The 16,297-nt window shown below is 43.0% G+C and overlaps 1 protein-coding gene across 10 annotated transcripts; it reads right to left on the reverse strand.

The window, feature by feature from the left end:
- Window positions 1-286: 286 nt before the first annotated feature.
- LOC119134666 (vinculin-like) lies at window positions 287-15,751 on the reverse strand. Of its 10 annotated transcripts, XM_037271628.1 has the most exons (25): window positions 15,280-15,751; window positions 12,548-12,618; window positions 11,624-11,774; window positions 11,149-11,257; window positions 10,782-10,904; window positions 10,224-10,384; window positions 9,969-9,971; window positions 8,192-8,282; window positions 7,970-8,117; window positions 7,744-7,897; window positions 7,487-7,662; window positions 7,303-7,401; window positions 6,386-6,576; window positions 6,162-6,188; window positions 5,704-5,903; window positions 5,361-5,489; window positions 5,145-5,294; window positions 4,857-4,965; window positions 4,433-4,735; window positions 4,239-4,363; window positions 3,977-4,162; window positions 3,109-3,264; window positions 2,396-2,599; window positions 2,003-2,107; window positions 287-1,799 (listed from the first exon to the last, which is right to left on the reverse strand). In XM_037271628.1, the coding sequence occupies exons 1-25, from the start codon at window positions 15,445-15,447 to the stop codon at window positions 1,653-1,655; spliced, it is 3,486 nt and encodes a 1,161-aa protein (XP_037127523.1). In that variant the 5' UTR covers window positions 15,448-15,751; the 3' UTR covers window positions 287-1,652. The 10 variants fall into 10 exon arrangements, with proteins under 10 accessions (XP_037127523.1, XP_037127525.1, XP_037127527.1 ...); XM_037271630.1 differs by lacking the exon at window positions 9,969-9,971; XM_037271632.1 differs by lacking the exon at window positions 7,303-7,401.
- Between the last annotated feature and the right edge of the window lie 546 nt (window positions 15,752-16,297).

Raw genomic sequence — 16,297 nt, forward strand, 5'->3', positions numbered from 1 at the left:
ATGAATGTGCATGTCACCATGCAATTTTGGATTGTCGCTGTTTTCTGCAGTGTTTCACAAGATTTCCCTTTTGTTGCAATGCGTACATGAAAATCTTGAAAATGCATCTGCAAGTCAGCAATATAAATGAAAAAGCAGAATAAAATTCTGTTGAATAGTAAAATTTAGTTAAGTGGTTATTATTTGATTTGGTTGAAACGTTTGAATATAAAAAAAAAAATGGAAGTGCTGGAAACAGTTTTTGATATCTAATAGTGTCAGGTGTTGCAACATTTCTTGGCTCAAAGTCATTCATAATCAGTCTTTTTATTCTTCCAAGGCACAAACAGCGCATGTGTTTGCATGGCCAAGAGCTCTCGGGATACATTCAGGGTGCATGAGACACATCACACATGTACACATGTACATACTGTAATGTACATAACACACTGTCGCTCTCAGCAAGCGGCTGCTACATGCTCACTACATTCAAGTCCCTTTAATGCCGTGCTTGTTTCTCCTCACGTGTGCACACACACACTGATTCTCCATTTAGAAGTTATATTTGCCCAGCAATCATACAAAAGTTGATATAAACCATAAAATGAAAGTGAAACAAGCGCTTGCGGTTGCATGTAATTTGGTTAATTTGTGACGCCACCACTCCAAATACACGATGACCCCCCCCCTTGAACAGTTCAACTGTTAAGGAGATAGGACATACAGGAAAGTAAATGTTATATATATTGCTAAAAAAATATGTGAAATATGACAGAATAAAATGTATGATGGTGGTAATGGGCTGTTGAAGCGTTATAGATTTAAAATGTAGTTGAGTAATTTCCAATGCATTATTTGGCTTTAAAATTAAATAAATAAAAAAACAAGCAGCCATAAAAATTTCACAGTTTAAATAGGGATGGACATTTGATTGGCTATGAACATAATTTTAATTTGAATATGTTTCAACAATCTGAATGATCTTAACTTTTCATAGACCTGTGTAGTCGTCAATGTTTTTCTTTGAACAGCAAATTGACCCTGAGACAGTCTTGCACTCCAATTTACATCAATTAAAATGGCTAATTACCAGTAAATTTGATCATTATGCCCATCCCTATTAATAATAATGAGTTGTCATGCACTCAGCTAATGCTAAGCAAATAATTTGTTACTTCGGCAATCACTCAATCATGAACTAAAACATTTCATCGCCAACCATTTCCAATCCAGAAGACTTCATGTAGTTCAAGTACAAGCGAATTGTAGGCGAAGATGTCATACCTTCAAATCGACACTCAATCAGCAGCGTTAATTATTCAAAGTAAACATGAGCGGAGGAGAGTGCCGTCCTTAAGCCTTTTAAAGTTGGTGAGGATCTCTCATAGGTGACTATACACACAAAACACAAATCTCTGTTAAACACAAAAGTCCTATCATAATGTCTCAAGTTGCCTTTTAGAAAATAGAAAACATCTTTATGCAAAAAATATATTGCTACCTGCAATCAACATACCAAAAATATATATTAATAAAAACGCTTCCTTCGTGTCCACTTAAAAACAGACAGGAAGAGCTTTAAATGAAGCACATCTACAGTGGATGATGGAGAATCATCTATGTTGCTACTTCATTCTTTTTGTGTGCTGCTGTTCACAAAGTCATTGCTGCCTTTATTGGTACCAGGGGGTTTTGCGTACCCAGCGGAGGGTGAATCCTGCATCCGTGCGGATCTTGATGGAGGCCGCCTCAGCTTCCCGCACAGTCTCCTTTACGGACTGCATCAGGTTCTGGGCGTTGTGGACCAGCATCTCTGTGGCCTGCACAAATCAACGAGACAATGGGAACGGAGTCATGACACCAGAATGAATTTTTGTTTGAATTTGTTATGGGGGACATGTTATGGAAAATACATTTTGTTGTTTGTTTAGTCTCTAATGCCTGCAAACCCATAAAGTGTGACAATAATGGTAATTTATTTCAAACTATGCACTGTGATCAAATAGTCAAATGAACATTTTACCTGCTCGGACTCCTCTTCGCTAATGTTTGTTCTACCCAACATAGTTGCTTTCACGGTGGAGAGGATCTTCAACTGAGTACTGATGGTGGGGATCCGCTCACACACCTTCAACAAGAAAAACAAAAATGAGAAAAAAATACTTTGGGATTTCAGTGGATGGATTGTCTTCCAAATAGTGTTTTATCATTGGGGCAAGCAATTGCAGCAGTGCTCTACGAGTCCTGCAGAGGGCAGTATTGTAAAGAAGAATCTTTTCTCACAATGGAGTTATTCAACAAAGCTAATATAAGTAAAACATTTACTTTTGTTGTTTGTGCTTGTTAGAAAAGCACATCAGACAACAAGAAAGATTATTGTCGTTTTCTGTGTCCCGTTTTTGTATTAAAAACCAACCTGCAGCAGGTTGGTCCTGATGCGTCTATCCGTGCACTGCTTGGCCACTTCCTTGGCGAGTCTCGTCACCTCGTCCGATGCCTTGGCGATGTCCTTGGCGCATTGGATCAACGCTCGCTTGTTACCGCTGCCGCCGCGCACCAGCCGGGACATCTCGGCCATCAGCAGAGCCATGCGTTTGGCGGCCGCGATGATGTCGTTGCCCTGAGACAAGGGAGTAATAAGATGAGGAGAATGTCCAAGCATAATATTAAAGGAGGGTTAAAAATCATGAAAATGTTAATGACAAGCATCCATTTAGTCATTTGCATGCAGTATGCACACAGAATATCGTGAAATTCCCATGCGTGCTGACTCGTTTCTCAGTGCTTTAAGGTTAGTAACCATGACATCACCCAGACCTCTTTGGGAAACTGTCATCCTTGGCATCACTGGTTGCCATGACAACGAGTGATTGACAACAGCAAGATTCCTACATAAGGGCGGGAAATCCTGAAGCTAGTTGGGCATCGATTTAAAAAAAGCCATTCCATCAAGTGTCAACCTTTAGTACAACTTTAGCATCTGAGCAGCCACAGCTGGTTGGAGGTTGCCATGGTAGCGGCAGATGCAATCGGTTTGAGTGACGCTTTGTTTTCGCATGCGTGTGGAGAGAGAAGTGGTGGAGTCAAATAATCCAGCGGCAAAAATGCGCTTGTGACGTCAAGTCAGACCTTGCTAGACCACTTGCGCGCCTCCTGGTGCAGAGCCTGGGCGGCCGCCAGCATGGGTTGATTGACAGGCTGGTTGGAGGGCATCAGCAGCAGCTCGGGCTCATAGTCATCCTCACCATCAGTGAACTCATCTTCATCGTCTACCTCTACTGCCTCCTGGCAGGGCAAGGCGGGGAAGGGGTGTATTGCCGGTGGTTGGATTGATTGGGGAGGGAAGGGGGAGGAGGGGAGAGAGCCAGGAGGCGTTTAGTACACCACGAGAAGCAGTAGGTGGAAGAACAGAGGAAGAATTGAAGGAGGAGTACAGGCATCATGGAGGAGTAGGAAGGGAAGGCGGGACTGCGCAGTGAAGGCGAGGCGGGGAGAAAAAAAATAACAGGACTGCAGCTGCGACCCTGAGCTTGTGATCTAACAGGAACGAGGTCTCCCTCCACAATACGAGTGGGACGCAATAAAAGTGATCGTTTCCGCCAATGTGCATAGCTAAACGAAACCCAGCAACAATTGCTAGAATCTGAATTGGGCTGAGAGACTGCCAGACAAAAATTCACATTTACAATGAAAATCTTCGAATAAAACAGCAAGTGGGAGGAAGCCGGAGTACCCAGAAATGCAGATTTGAACCCAAATCTTCTGACTGATTTTGGATTATGCAAGTGTACTTAATGAATTGCCCACTTGGTTCTTTTTTAATTACCAGATGACAGTTTCCATTCTTCTTCTGAAATTGGAATCAAGCCCCCTGATGTCCACATTTCAGCATCAACATGACTCACGATATATGAATTCACAGTCAACAGAGATTCCATGACCACAATAGTAAAAGTCAGTTGTGCAAATTGAGGTCAATATGCATATGTTGACCCACCTTGCTGGACCACTTGCGGGCCTCGTCGTGCAGCTGTTTGGCGGCCACCATCATGGGCTCACTCACAACCTCTCCAGCCTTCTGCTCCGGGAACTCTTCATCCTTTTCCTCGGGAGGAGGAGGACGCGGGGGCGGCACCTCGCCCTCTGGCAGGGGCGGCTTGGGTGGAGCCTGCTCATCACTCACCTGGAAGTAAAACAGGTCCAAATTCCATGGAGAGACTAGACACGGAGCACATCCGGTGAATAAGTGTTGGACTCACTTGGAGCTGATCTAGGTCAGGCGGCGGAGGGGGGAAATCCAGCTCCTGAGGTTGGAAGGCCTCTCTGACTTTTCCCACAGCGGCCAGGATCTTTAGACAGGAGTCCAAATAGGCCTTCTGCAGCCCTGTGGAAGGGTCAGAGGTCATCCGGTATCATACAGAGATTGTTAATGGCTTCTACTGAGTGTGTGTACCTTTATCTTGAATGTTGCCAGCCACCGCCTTGGCATCCATGACCATGGGGGAGATGGTGTGAGACAGGACATCTGACGCGTGTTTCACCAAGTCCCTGAAGCGCGGATCCTCCGAATTCTCCACTTCCCTCTTGGCCACCAACAGAACACGATTGGCTCGCCGCGCGATGCTCGTCGCCCCGGCAACAAGCATTTGGGGCTGAACATTCGCCATGGCAACTCGGCACTTGTCGATGTCTTTCTTGATGGCTTCCTCGGATGCGTCCAGCAATGACTTGGTATCTATGGCTTCATCAACGAGACCTGCACTCGCAAAGACACACAAATAGGAAATATGAGCAATAAAAGTGAGCCAAAAAACCCCTAAATTGAATCTAATTTACTAGTACTTGTTGATTCCAACGACATCTTAAAAGGATCTCACCTGTGAGTTTCTCTACATTGTCAATCCACTGGTTCTTCATGGTGTCAAAGTGCTCGTACGCCGCTTTATTCCCAGGATTCTTCAACAAGATCCGAGCAGCAGAAGTTACCTGGACCAGGGGCGGACTTGCATTAGGCAAACACGTCAAAATGTTAAAAAAGATTATTCCATCTTTTTACTTTTGAGAAAATTCACTTGTGAGGTAATCCTCCAAAACTATTGTACTATTTCTGTCTTTTTTTTTTTTTAAATAAATGAAAACGTGGTGATTTAAAAAGAAACAAGCACCTGCGGCGTGAGCTCACGTGCATGTTTGACCGCTGCGTGGATCCCCTCCACCGTGCTCTTATTGGCCGTTCCCACAGCAGCTGCCTTCTCAGCTGTAGCCCCCAGACGACCTGCATGGGCCTCAAAATTCCCAGCGCGCTCCTCAAAAACCTACAAGGACACAGACGACTCAAACGATACTGCTCGTCTTGTGAATCTGTGAACACCACAACTGACCTCGTCTCTGTTGGGGGCATCCGGGGGTGCGGTTGCGGACACGGCCAGCAATTTGATAGGCGTTGTGGTGTCACTGAAGACATCAGATACTTCCTGGGTCATCACCTCCTGCATTTTGTGCCGCAGATCCTGGTGTAGGAAGAAACGCCACGATATGACCATTCGGGGGCGCTCTCCACCAGTGCATGCTGAAACCTGAGCTTATCTGTTTATACTTGGGGGTAATAAAAGTTTTGGTCTTAGGCCTACCATATATATTTTTCATCATATTCTACTTCCTAGACATAAATTACCAATTTGTGATTCTTAAGTATATAAAGAAAAAAGTGCTTATATGAACTACCTTAAGGCTGTCATGTAGCTGTGCGGCGGTCGCTCGAGCGTGGGGGGCCTCGGCTTCTCCCCTGCCAGCCATGTCAGCCAAGGATGTCATGAGAGCCTCTGTTCTATCGCAGCGTCCCATCATGTCCTGGCGGTATGGCCCCAAGAGGCCTCCTGCCAGTCTCCTGCCTTCTCCAACCATCCCTCTGATAGCCGCCTGACCTGAAGACACGTAAATTCGTCAGAGGTCGTCCTTCATATCACATTTAAATACTGGCTTGCTCCTGGATAAAAACAAACACATCTATAGAGGTGATGAGGGAGGGAAAATTAAAAAAAAAATGCATTCAAACAAGGATTCAAAATGTGATGATTTTTTTGCAGACCATAGTAAAATTTGACAATTGCTGTTTTGAAGTCATGAATATTTAAAGAGTGAGGGTGCATCATCAGTGGAAGGTAAAAAGTGGAAGCCAGTACCTGTGTTCCACTCTAGTCTCTCACACTCTGTTCCCGAGAAGCAGCGTGGGAGGAAACAGGTGACGATTAAAAAAACAGACACACAACCAAGAATTTGAATATGTTTTTCTTACTGAATGTTTTCACGGCTCAGGATTTCTTTAGCCTGTTGCATGGTGTTATTTTAAATAGGTGCCCGGACTGCTCAATAAGTGTCGGTCGGGTTTTCCAGAACCCTCACTCACCTACACCTCGGTCATCCACTCCAGGATTAGCGACCCAACGCAGTGCTTGCTCCATTTTGCCCTCCAGAGTAACTGCAGGCTTGGCGGGCCTCATGTTGGCCACAGCTCGGTTGGTCTTGGCCTGCAGGGTCAGCAGGGCCGCCCCGATTTGCTTTGCCAAGGCACGAGCTTCCGGACTGTCACCTTTACCTCTGAGACAATACAACACGAAAAAAAAACATTGTATAAAGTTGTGCATAAATAGGAGCATCAAATAAGAAGGGAAATAAGGTGTTGAGTTATCCAAAGTCTTCTCCACCTTTAAGGGCAACATAAATAAATGTGTTCATGTTAATTTTGTTAGAAGCCCAACTTTTCATTAACCCTCGGTTAGAGAATCATCCCTAAAGGGAAATACCATTGATGTTGATGCAACTATTTTTTTGTTTAGTCAGCATTTACTCTACCATACATTTCCAATCATACAGTGGATCTAAAAAGTCTACACACCCATGGACAAATGCCAGGCTTTGTGATGTATATAAAAAAAAAACAATCAGACCACAAAAAAAAATAATTTCCAACTGTTTCCATCATGATTGGTATTGTTAACTACTACCAAGGATGGAATCCGCATTTTAAATCAATAAAAATATACACCTTCTGGCCCTGCAATCAAAGGATGTATTGAGCAAATGTCATGAGCCTCAAGAGTTACTCAACATGTTTATGTTGTGTTTCCTTTTATGGTCATTGAATTCAGAATCTAGTAAATTAATGATTCATGCTATTATGACTCATTGAATTTGAGGAACAAGGCAGGTCATTTCTTTGAATAAGTTGCTCAAACTTCAATTTGATATTTCCCTTTAATTCCCGCAAAACCATCTTAAAAACAACTCCTTTGGTTCGTCACCGTATTCAAACATTTTAGCAACCTTATCCTTGGAGGACTGCCGAAAGTTGACAGGCAACAACATAACCTCCAGGCAGGTAAAATGTGCCACGCATTGGTCACACAAGGCTGCACTCTAATCCTGGGAATGAAGGGTCTTCCAATTAGATAAAAACACAGCACAGTCATTAATGTCAGAGGAAGGAAAATCTACTAAATAAACATACTGTTTGCGAAGCTCCACAAGTCTGGCGGTGAGGCCTGCGATCTCACTGATAGAACGCAGGATGTCGTCTCTGTCTTTGGGGTCTTCACACAGGTCGGCAATGCGTTTGGCTTCTGCGAGTAACGCCCGGATGTTCTCCTCACCTTCCAGACCGCCGTTTGGGTCAGCCAAGCAGGCCTTAATAAAATAACGCCATCATAAATATTAGCCTGTAAACGTTACATGAACAAAACTCAACGTGGTATTGTTTGATGAGACCTGTGCGGCATCCAGTCTCCTCGCGATGGCTTGCTTGGCATTGATAAGAGCTTCTAGTCTTCGAGCAGCATTGTCCACTTTGGCAAATAACAAGTCTAAACCCTGAGAGCATTGGCTGGCACGTTGGACACACGCCTGGCTCGGACCCTGGCCTCTGCCGCAGATAATAAATACATGTAAATCTTTTTCCAGCAACAATACTCTTTTCATAATAAGCGTGCAATACCTGACTCGAAGATCGGCAATCTGGTCAGTCATTTGTCCCAGAGCTTTGTGTGTTGCCAAAATATCCTTCCTCTCCTTCCCGGCACAAAGCTCTCCCACCTTTCCCGCCTCGTCCAGAATCACACGCAATGCGACCTCACCCGGTTCACCTGAAGGTGGTGGAGGTGTCAATAGGTCAATAAAGGTCAAGGCCAACATAAGTGTAGACCACTCTGATACGAACCTGGTTGTCCATAAGGGTCTTTCAGCCAACCTTTCGCTTGGATCATTTTCGATTCAATCAAGGCCAACGATCTCTTCAATGCTTCCATATCCTATAAAAATATTAAAATACAAAAGTAAATATTTATTGTTACCGTCAAATAATAAGGGAGAACACATATAAAATTGTTTATAACCTTTTTTTGATTACTGTTAAATCACTGATTTGTGATTGTATCAATCTTCTGGATTTAGAGATTGGACCATTAAATAAATAAATAAATAAATAAATAAATAAATGAATGAATGAATGAATGAATGAATGAATGAATGAATGAATGAATGAATGAATGAATAAACAGCCTGATACTCTATATGCGTAAATTTCAACATTTCTGCTTTCTGCTTAAATCTGGGGTTTTTTTTGGACAGCAATGTTATTCTCTTTTTTTGTGGTAAACGTTACACAATTATTATTTTTTTAGTTGTTGCTGAGTCATTTGTTTGAATGACTTCAACCACTTTGGTGCCCAAGATGTCATATTAACAGATAAAAATAGCACAAAACATAGCCTAACTGAAAGAGGAAGACGCAATAGGAGGATGTTGCTGGCATTTGTTACCAAGGTTAGCACAACACAAATAATACAAATAATATAAAATAGCAGCTAATTTGGACTGCACCAAAAACTGCTTCATCTTAACCATGAACTCCAGTTTGCGTCGATAGCTTTATGAAATAATTAAGTCCACAAATCGTCAATTAATCGAGTTTATAAGTCACTTAAGCTAAATTAGTCACAGCAGTCATTAAAACACTACGTACATGCCATCAAAACAAAACATGCGATTATCTTTATTATAAAGTTGTAGTTTGGTAAAAAATAACAAAAAATTGGATGTATCAAAATATTAATTTTCCCCAAAAATTAATAGAAAAATATTTCACTTCCAGTTCAGAGGACGATAAAACGCTTGAGTGGAAACATTCAATAGGTCATGTATTACGGATGTGTCTGGACCAGCTTATTTTATATAATTTTAGGACCCAGGGAGTTAGGGGCAGGGCAGGCCTTCATGATGACTGGAACGGGCAACAATATGTGCACAGCAACCACTCAGACACACAAAGACAAATCATTGTGTGGACCGGTTATGTGTGTTGAAACATGCAGAGTGACAAGTTGGACGAGGGAAATTGATCTTATCATTTCTGATGTTCTAAAATAAATAAATAAATGGTGGGGAGGGCATCGAAATATTTTCGGAGTGAAGTCATTTTGACTGAACAATATCTTGTGTAACACACTGACAGTATGAGCTGGAGAGAAAATACAGTAAATGAAGTTGCTTGACATGGTAAGAATAATTAATTAGATATTGTAATTAAAGTGACTGTGCTGTTCGGTATTCAAGCATCTATTATTTTTTACAGCTTTCTATTCTACTCAGTAAATAAAAAAATAAAAAAAATCTGTACTTTTTAGTTCTTACTTTGCCAGAATAGGCTCGTGATTATTTTTTTTTAACTTAAAAAATGATTTGAATCGGTACTTTTACATGAAGACAGAGGGTAGGTATTTTTGTCACCTCTGCTCAAATCACACAAACAGATACGGACATAAAACACATAGTGATGAGTTACATATGTACAGAACATCATCACATTAGCTGACTGAAACACGGGACATACAGGTTATTGCGTACCAACCAGCATGGCATTTACACTAAAATGTGTTAAACCAAGTGGCACAAACACGAGCACTGGAGGCTGCAGATGGGGAGAGAAGCAGGCTTACCTTCTACAAGGAGGGAAAATAATGGAGGAGGAAAGTACAGAAAGAAAAAGGAAAAGGGGGTTACGCCAACAAGCAAAAAGAAAAAGTGAATCACAGAAGGTAGAGAGATGCTCTCTGCAGCAAAGAGGCTTGTGTGGCTAAGACTATGTGTGTGTGTGTGTGTGTGTGTGTGTGTGTTGCCTTCCACATTAAAACTGCAATTAAATAAATGTGTAGGGATTAACTTGAGAGGGTTTAAAATGAGCTGAGTGGCACCTTATTGGCCCAGGCGTCCTCGTCCCACGTGGTAAGCTGTAAGACTCGGATGATCTCGGTTATCTCGCCGCTCATCTTCTCAAAAGTAAAGCGGCGGTTCCTCTCAGCTTCCTCCACGCCGGCGCCGCGCCCGCTCTTGGTTGCCACGAAAATTTTTATCGCTGAGGACGGAAAGATGAATTGGGCATGTCATTGGAAAGTTTCATTGGTTGCTTTCCAGTTTGGCTGCTTATTTCTTCCCAGATGAGTTGAAACTATTACCACTGTAAGTCCACCATCAATAATTTCCCCTCCTATATGTAGGCCGTAATGGCCTTGCTGTTCCAAAACTTTTGTCTATACTCCAGTGTTGCCCGGCTCTTGTTAGTCGATCCAGGACAACAGGCGGCAGCGTGCGTGCTTGTAGTCAATCTTACAGTTCAAGGCAACTAATGACTGTAATGATCCGTGTTGCTATAACAACCGTGCGGCATGCTCAGTGACCCGCTCTCTTTGGCTTTTTTGTGGCGCAGTCGGACCCACACACACGTGGACACACACACGCGCACACGGTCTCACCTGATATCAGGACAGGCAGCAGCTCTTTGACCGTGCTCATGGAGTTGATGAGCATCTGTCTGTGCTCCTGGTGTGTCAGCTCCTGCTGCCTCTCCTCGATCATCTTCGACATCTTGGTCATCCCTGAGCAAAGGCAAGCAAATTCCTTCCAATGGTGATGATGATTAGCCTGTTGGCTTACGCCAGGTTGAAATTTGTTAGCATGCTGAACTCATTTTCAGCAATATTTTCATATATTAACACAAAACATGGAATTTAATGGACGATTTTTCACTTTTGATTATATTTTTAGTGATTAACGATTTATCTTAATAACAGCATTTGATTTGATGGACATCATTGCTGTTTAGAAATAGTTCTTGCTAACCTGGTCCCAGGTTTTTAGTGTACGTGACGAGGTCCTCCATAGTCTCCACCACTTCGGATACCGTCAGATACTCCATTATACCTTTGCATACGCGAATAATCTTACGCACCTGGAACAGAATCAGATACGTAGAGTAGCATCAATGATAAACATGTTATTGCTGTTCCTCAAGTGTGTGTGTGCAGCCTTGTGATTTCTGTTTAACTATAAAAAGTTTGCTCCTTCAAAACGCATGATAAAACACGGTGACGTGCTCAATGTGATTCCACTTAGTAGAAGTTTCAAATATCCAACCCACACATACACACACGCACACTGATTCTGCATCATGATAGAGAAAATGTCATTTGATCTGACTGATTAAATCTAAGTGAGACTCCCATTACTGAGCTCTGAGCTCAGTTCCTTCTCCCGTGCGCCGCTATAAAAAGCTGTATTTCCCGGAAAGATCACAAGCGGACGAAGACAAACACACCTCGGCCTCATCGAACGTAAGCAGCAGGTCAGACGTGCCCGACAAAATGCCTCGGGATCCGTCGATGAGGTAATCCCGAGCGGGGACAGAGTAGGGGTCCGTCTTCAGCATCTGAGCCGCTTGGACCAGTTTAGAAGACGAGTTCTCCACCCTGCACACACCGGGAACACGTATTTCTTGTTTTCGGTTATATTGTAAACAAAATGTACGATTGGGCAAACGACATAAGGCACAAAAATGTTGGATATTTTGTTTTTGAGTAGCTCGATGCATACATGTTTTATTAGGTTGGATAAGGTGATTAAGTGCTTGAGAGAAGCCAAGGCACCTCCTCCTTCTTCTGACCCCCACTGGTGAGGGTATCGATGGCTGCTAGTTCATCTATATTTAGTCAGGTTCACATTACACTTAGCCCTGTGGGTGAGATTTACGATGTGTATGTATACATGTGCGTCTGAGGGTGCACTTTTCACATCTATATCTGTTTTAAAATCTGAAATCTGCTCTTAAGTCGAACGATAGACAAAGGCAGCTGATCCTTTATGATCTAAAAGCCATGTTATGTTGCTGAACTTGAATCATTGATTTGCATAAATCTGTACGACACTCAATGCAGCCGGATCAATGTCAAGGCTACGGCATTGCTGTGCAGGCTCTTTCCGCCACCCTATTAGACGTTTTGAAGCCTGCTTGGAACACAACAAACAGCCTCCCAGCCGGATGGTGCACAAGTCACCCGTGGGTCTCTTCTGACTGAGCACTCAGTTCAGAAGTGTCTCTTTGTTGCAGCTGGGCATGCTGCCATATTTCCGAGCATTAAACTGCCCGGAATCCTCTTCCGTACTTTTCAGAATAAGTTCTCTGTCTCCTCAATGATAACGTGGATTAATTCCATCACACAGAGTCAATGGTAAACAAGCGTACTTGATGAATGCAGGCGGCATGTCTCTCTTTAGCACCTGGTCCTCGGTGGTTTGAACTGTTTCCTTCCCAACCTGCAACACATAATCGGACCATTAAATGTTTGTATTAATACAGAAAAATATAGTCTTTTGGTATTATATAAAACTTTCACACAATTCACTTGGGTGACGATATGACATTTTGGTGCAGATTTGCATTAAGGTGCACATTTCAGAAAAGGCCATCAACTTAAAAACTGAAGACCCACACATGTCGTTGCTCTACGTATAAACACGAAAGCGCGAAGGTGGCCTCACACACTGGAGGTGCAATTTCAGGAAGATGACGATATCAGTCTCTCGGTGGCGCATTGGTGAACTTCACTTAATAGACTTTGCGGCCCCCAGAGAGTCACAGGAAGATGCATTCGTAGCGAGAAGCAAACACAAGCACCATCTGGCATCCAATAAAACGGCAAAGGATTCCTTGAAGCTTGCAGGAATGAAGTTTTGCGAGTATAGTAAGCGAGTCCTGATGAAACTTCAGACAAAGAACCTGCTTGAGTGCAAGCGCTTCGTGTAATTGGCATCACTTAGCATCGATTATTTGATGTGCAATCGCTGCATAGTTAAGTGTCTGTAGTGTCCACAGTGACATTCCATGTGTTTGTTGAAAAGTTGTGATGCAACTAAGTAGTTTTAAAATAATTGTTTGCTTGATTAGTTTTGCATCAGAATTGTGAGCCAGGAATTATGGCACTTAAGTTGATTAACTTGGAGTGGAGAAAAATAAAAATAATTATGCATTATGTTTTTTTTTTGGTCTGTCATTGATTAAATGAAAATACCAAGATGAACTCTTGGCAATACACAACGATTGAGTGTCTTTACAAAATAAGCTGCAAAGAGAAAGTAAGGGAAGCATAGTGCAGGGTCATCCAATGAATTACATCCCAAACAGAAGCAGGTGACTCTTCCACTCACTTCTCCACAGTAAATCTATTTATTCCTCCCTCCCTCCCTCCCTCCCGCCCTCCCTCCCCCTAGAACGTGCTCAGGAATGAGATTGACATCGCCTCCTTTGGAAGCTGAAACTTCCAAGCGCGGCTCCGTCATCGGCACAATTCCAGCGAGCTTGCGCGTTTCCCTACTAATGCACCAGCTAATCTTTTAGATGTTTAGTTGAATCGTCAGCTCACAGACGTGCAGCCTCTCTGACAGATTGACACCATTTTGTTCGCATCTGGAAGAATCTCAGTGACCTACTTTTTATACACATGGCCCACCATGCTGGGGGTGAACAGTGTATCAGTATGCAGTGGGACTCTCTTTTACATCTTTGCATCTGATAGCGAAAATAAAAAATCTGAAGGCGCCCATCATGTACAATGAACTTTTTCTTCCCAGTAACCAGCATGCTTTGTACACTTGTTTCTATCTTTCTCATCCATTACAGAGCACCTTTTCAGCTGCATTGCTGCACAATTAGCAAGCATCATCAGTAGATAAAAATGATCCCCCCCAAACTTAAATCCTTAATTACATCCGATAAGATCAGCTTTCTCTATTTGGTATAGCTTCTCTAAAAAACGCATCAGGGACATATAGACATGCCCGAGGCTGCTATTAGCCTCCCTCTGCTCGCCGTCTGGTCTGGTACTGACGTGATCAGGACAAGCAGAGAGATACAGTAATCAACCCTCATGGACTTCAGTTTACAACTATATTTATTTATTTATTGGTTGGTTTAGGAGCGGTGAACCTTTTACCCATCAACACACATTTCTGTTTTCATAAAGTCCTGTGAAGGACATGAAAAAAATAAATGTAACAACTGAACAAATGTCTGTATTGTACATTTAGCCTTTCTTCAACAGTTCTTCTAAGATTGTGTTTTTACAATTGCAATGGCAGGCTGGGACTCTAAATTGGTTGTTTGGCTACTGTATATGTGCCCAGTGATTGACTGGCGACCAGTCTAGGGTGTAACCCATCTTGACAAAAAAGTCAGCTGGGACAGACTCCAGCTCACCCGTCAACTAAATGAGGACAAGCTTCAAAAAATAGATGGGAGGATTAAATGTGCTTGTGGGGTGCCAATGGGACGTACTACTGCAGTACTGCTGTCTGTACTCGCATAGCAATAAAAACTATTTGCTAGTTGGACTATTTTTTTTCTTTCTACAATGAAACATCAATCAAGGTTAACGTTGCTGTGAAATCTTGGTGCAAATCTGGATAAAGATGCATCGTATCAAGGATGGTTTTGTCACTTTTTTCAGTACATTTTTAAAAGCTAAATAATTAAGACCATTTATGAGTTGTGCAATTGGATTCTGATCCAATATATGTCCCCCAATAAGCCAAACGAAAGACTCTCTTGAGTGTTGTCTCTTGACTGGGCTGGTATTGATTTTGCCAGTCAGTGCACACAGACAAAGCGACCCACTGTGTAATCTCAGTTTAAATTAAATATGACCAATGTGTGTGTCAAATCAATCTTCCGCCCCACAAACTCCATTGAGGATGTCTGAGTGTCCAACTGAGTAGCATGAAGGGCAAAGTTGAACATATTATGTTGCGTTTGGTGAGTCACTTTTAAATCATTGTGTTGGTGTGCAAAGATCAAACACCATAAAAAAAATGTCTCGATCTCAAAATGTGATTAAATGTCTAATCTGGTGTTAATTGTACCACGTTGACATGATGAATGTCAAGAGAGCAAACTGGTAGAATAAACTCACATCGACTCACCCGCACAAGGTTGCTGACTGCAGCCTGCACCGCCTGCACCGGTACGGACAGGTCCGGGATGGCTTTCCCGTCCACCTCGCCTTCTTCGTGCATGATGACCAGGTGAGAGATCTGCTGGGCCACCGGCTCCAGGATACTCTCGATGGTCTTGGTATGAAACACCGGCATGGTCAACGACTTTTACCGCAGCCCCCAAAGCACACACAAAAAGGTGATCGGTGGCTTCTTTGCAAAGAAGCCCTCCTTTCTTGCTTTTTATTCTCTCCTCACTCGCGGGAGGAGCAACAACCACGTCCGCTCTGACGGTCAAATCTAGACCCGGGTCCCTCCGGTGGGTCTACCCTTGTCGTGCCAGAAGGAATCACCGCCCTCCGCCCAATCACGGCGAAGACGCAGCTTGCTCCGTGCCTGCGCTATGGAGGAGGCTCGGAACCTGTGCGCGCTCACGCTGCACGCGCATGCACGGGCGCAGCATCGTGCAAGTGACAGCTCTTTCCAAGTTACGTCATGCATGCCTGCCAGTGTGCCCCCCCCCCTCCTCCTCCCCAAAAAGGAAAGGGCTACATTAATGAGAAGAGGAGGGGATTCCTCGATTGGATGAGGACGTTCAGTGCAGTGGCACCAACAGGAGGAATGTGGCATTACAATAAGTGGATAAGACTTTACACTGAAATTTCTACACCCAAATGGCTTACAAAATTAAACATAGTTTTTAGGTGCAAAATTTCAGTTTATTCATTTAGGAACACTCAAACCTTATTTGCTACTCTATGTTTGCATTGGTCACTCATTATGCTAGTATTCAGAAAGGTATAGGTATTTTTTCGGTAGAACTTGGTATTACAAGTTTGAAAATCACTGCTCTTCTAGCTAATAACATTTTATTTGAGGACCCAATAAAATTGACCCGTGGCCAATTTTAGGTCCCGACCCTACACAGTGTCGAGGACACTGGAGTTGAGATGTATCAACGTGAAAGAAACAGAAGTGCCTTTTTTATGAAGCTACAAACTTACAT

The sequence above is a fragment of the Syngnathus acus genome, chromosome 15, assembly GCF_901709675.1.
Source record: "Syngnathus acus chromosome 15, fSynAcu1.2, whole genome shotgun sequence".
Taxonomy (NCBI): domain Eukaryota; kingdom Metazoa; phylum Chordata; class Actinopteri; order Syngnathiformes; family Syngnathidae; genus Syngnathus; species Syngnathus acus.

What these genes read in the sequence shown, in the direction of transcription:
- LOC119134666 (XM_037271628.1), bottom strand. Translation starts at nt 15,447, where the DNA reads ATGCCGGTGTTTCATACCAAGACCATCGAGAGTATCCTGGAGCCGGTG. An exon ending in ATGCCGCCTGCATTCATCAA is followed by an intron (nt 11,775 to 12,547) that starts GTACGCTTGTTT and finishes CGGTGTGTGCAG; the next exon opens with GGTGGAGAACTCGTCTTCTA. An exon ending in TGGCAACATTCAAGATAAAG is followed by an intron (nt 4,364 to 4,432) that starts GTACACACACTC and finishes ACCCTTCCACAG; the next exon opens with GGCTGCAGAAGGCCTATTTG.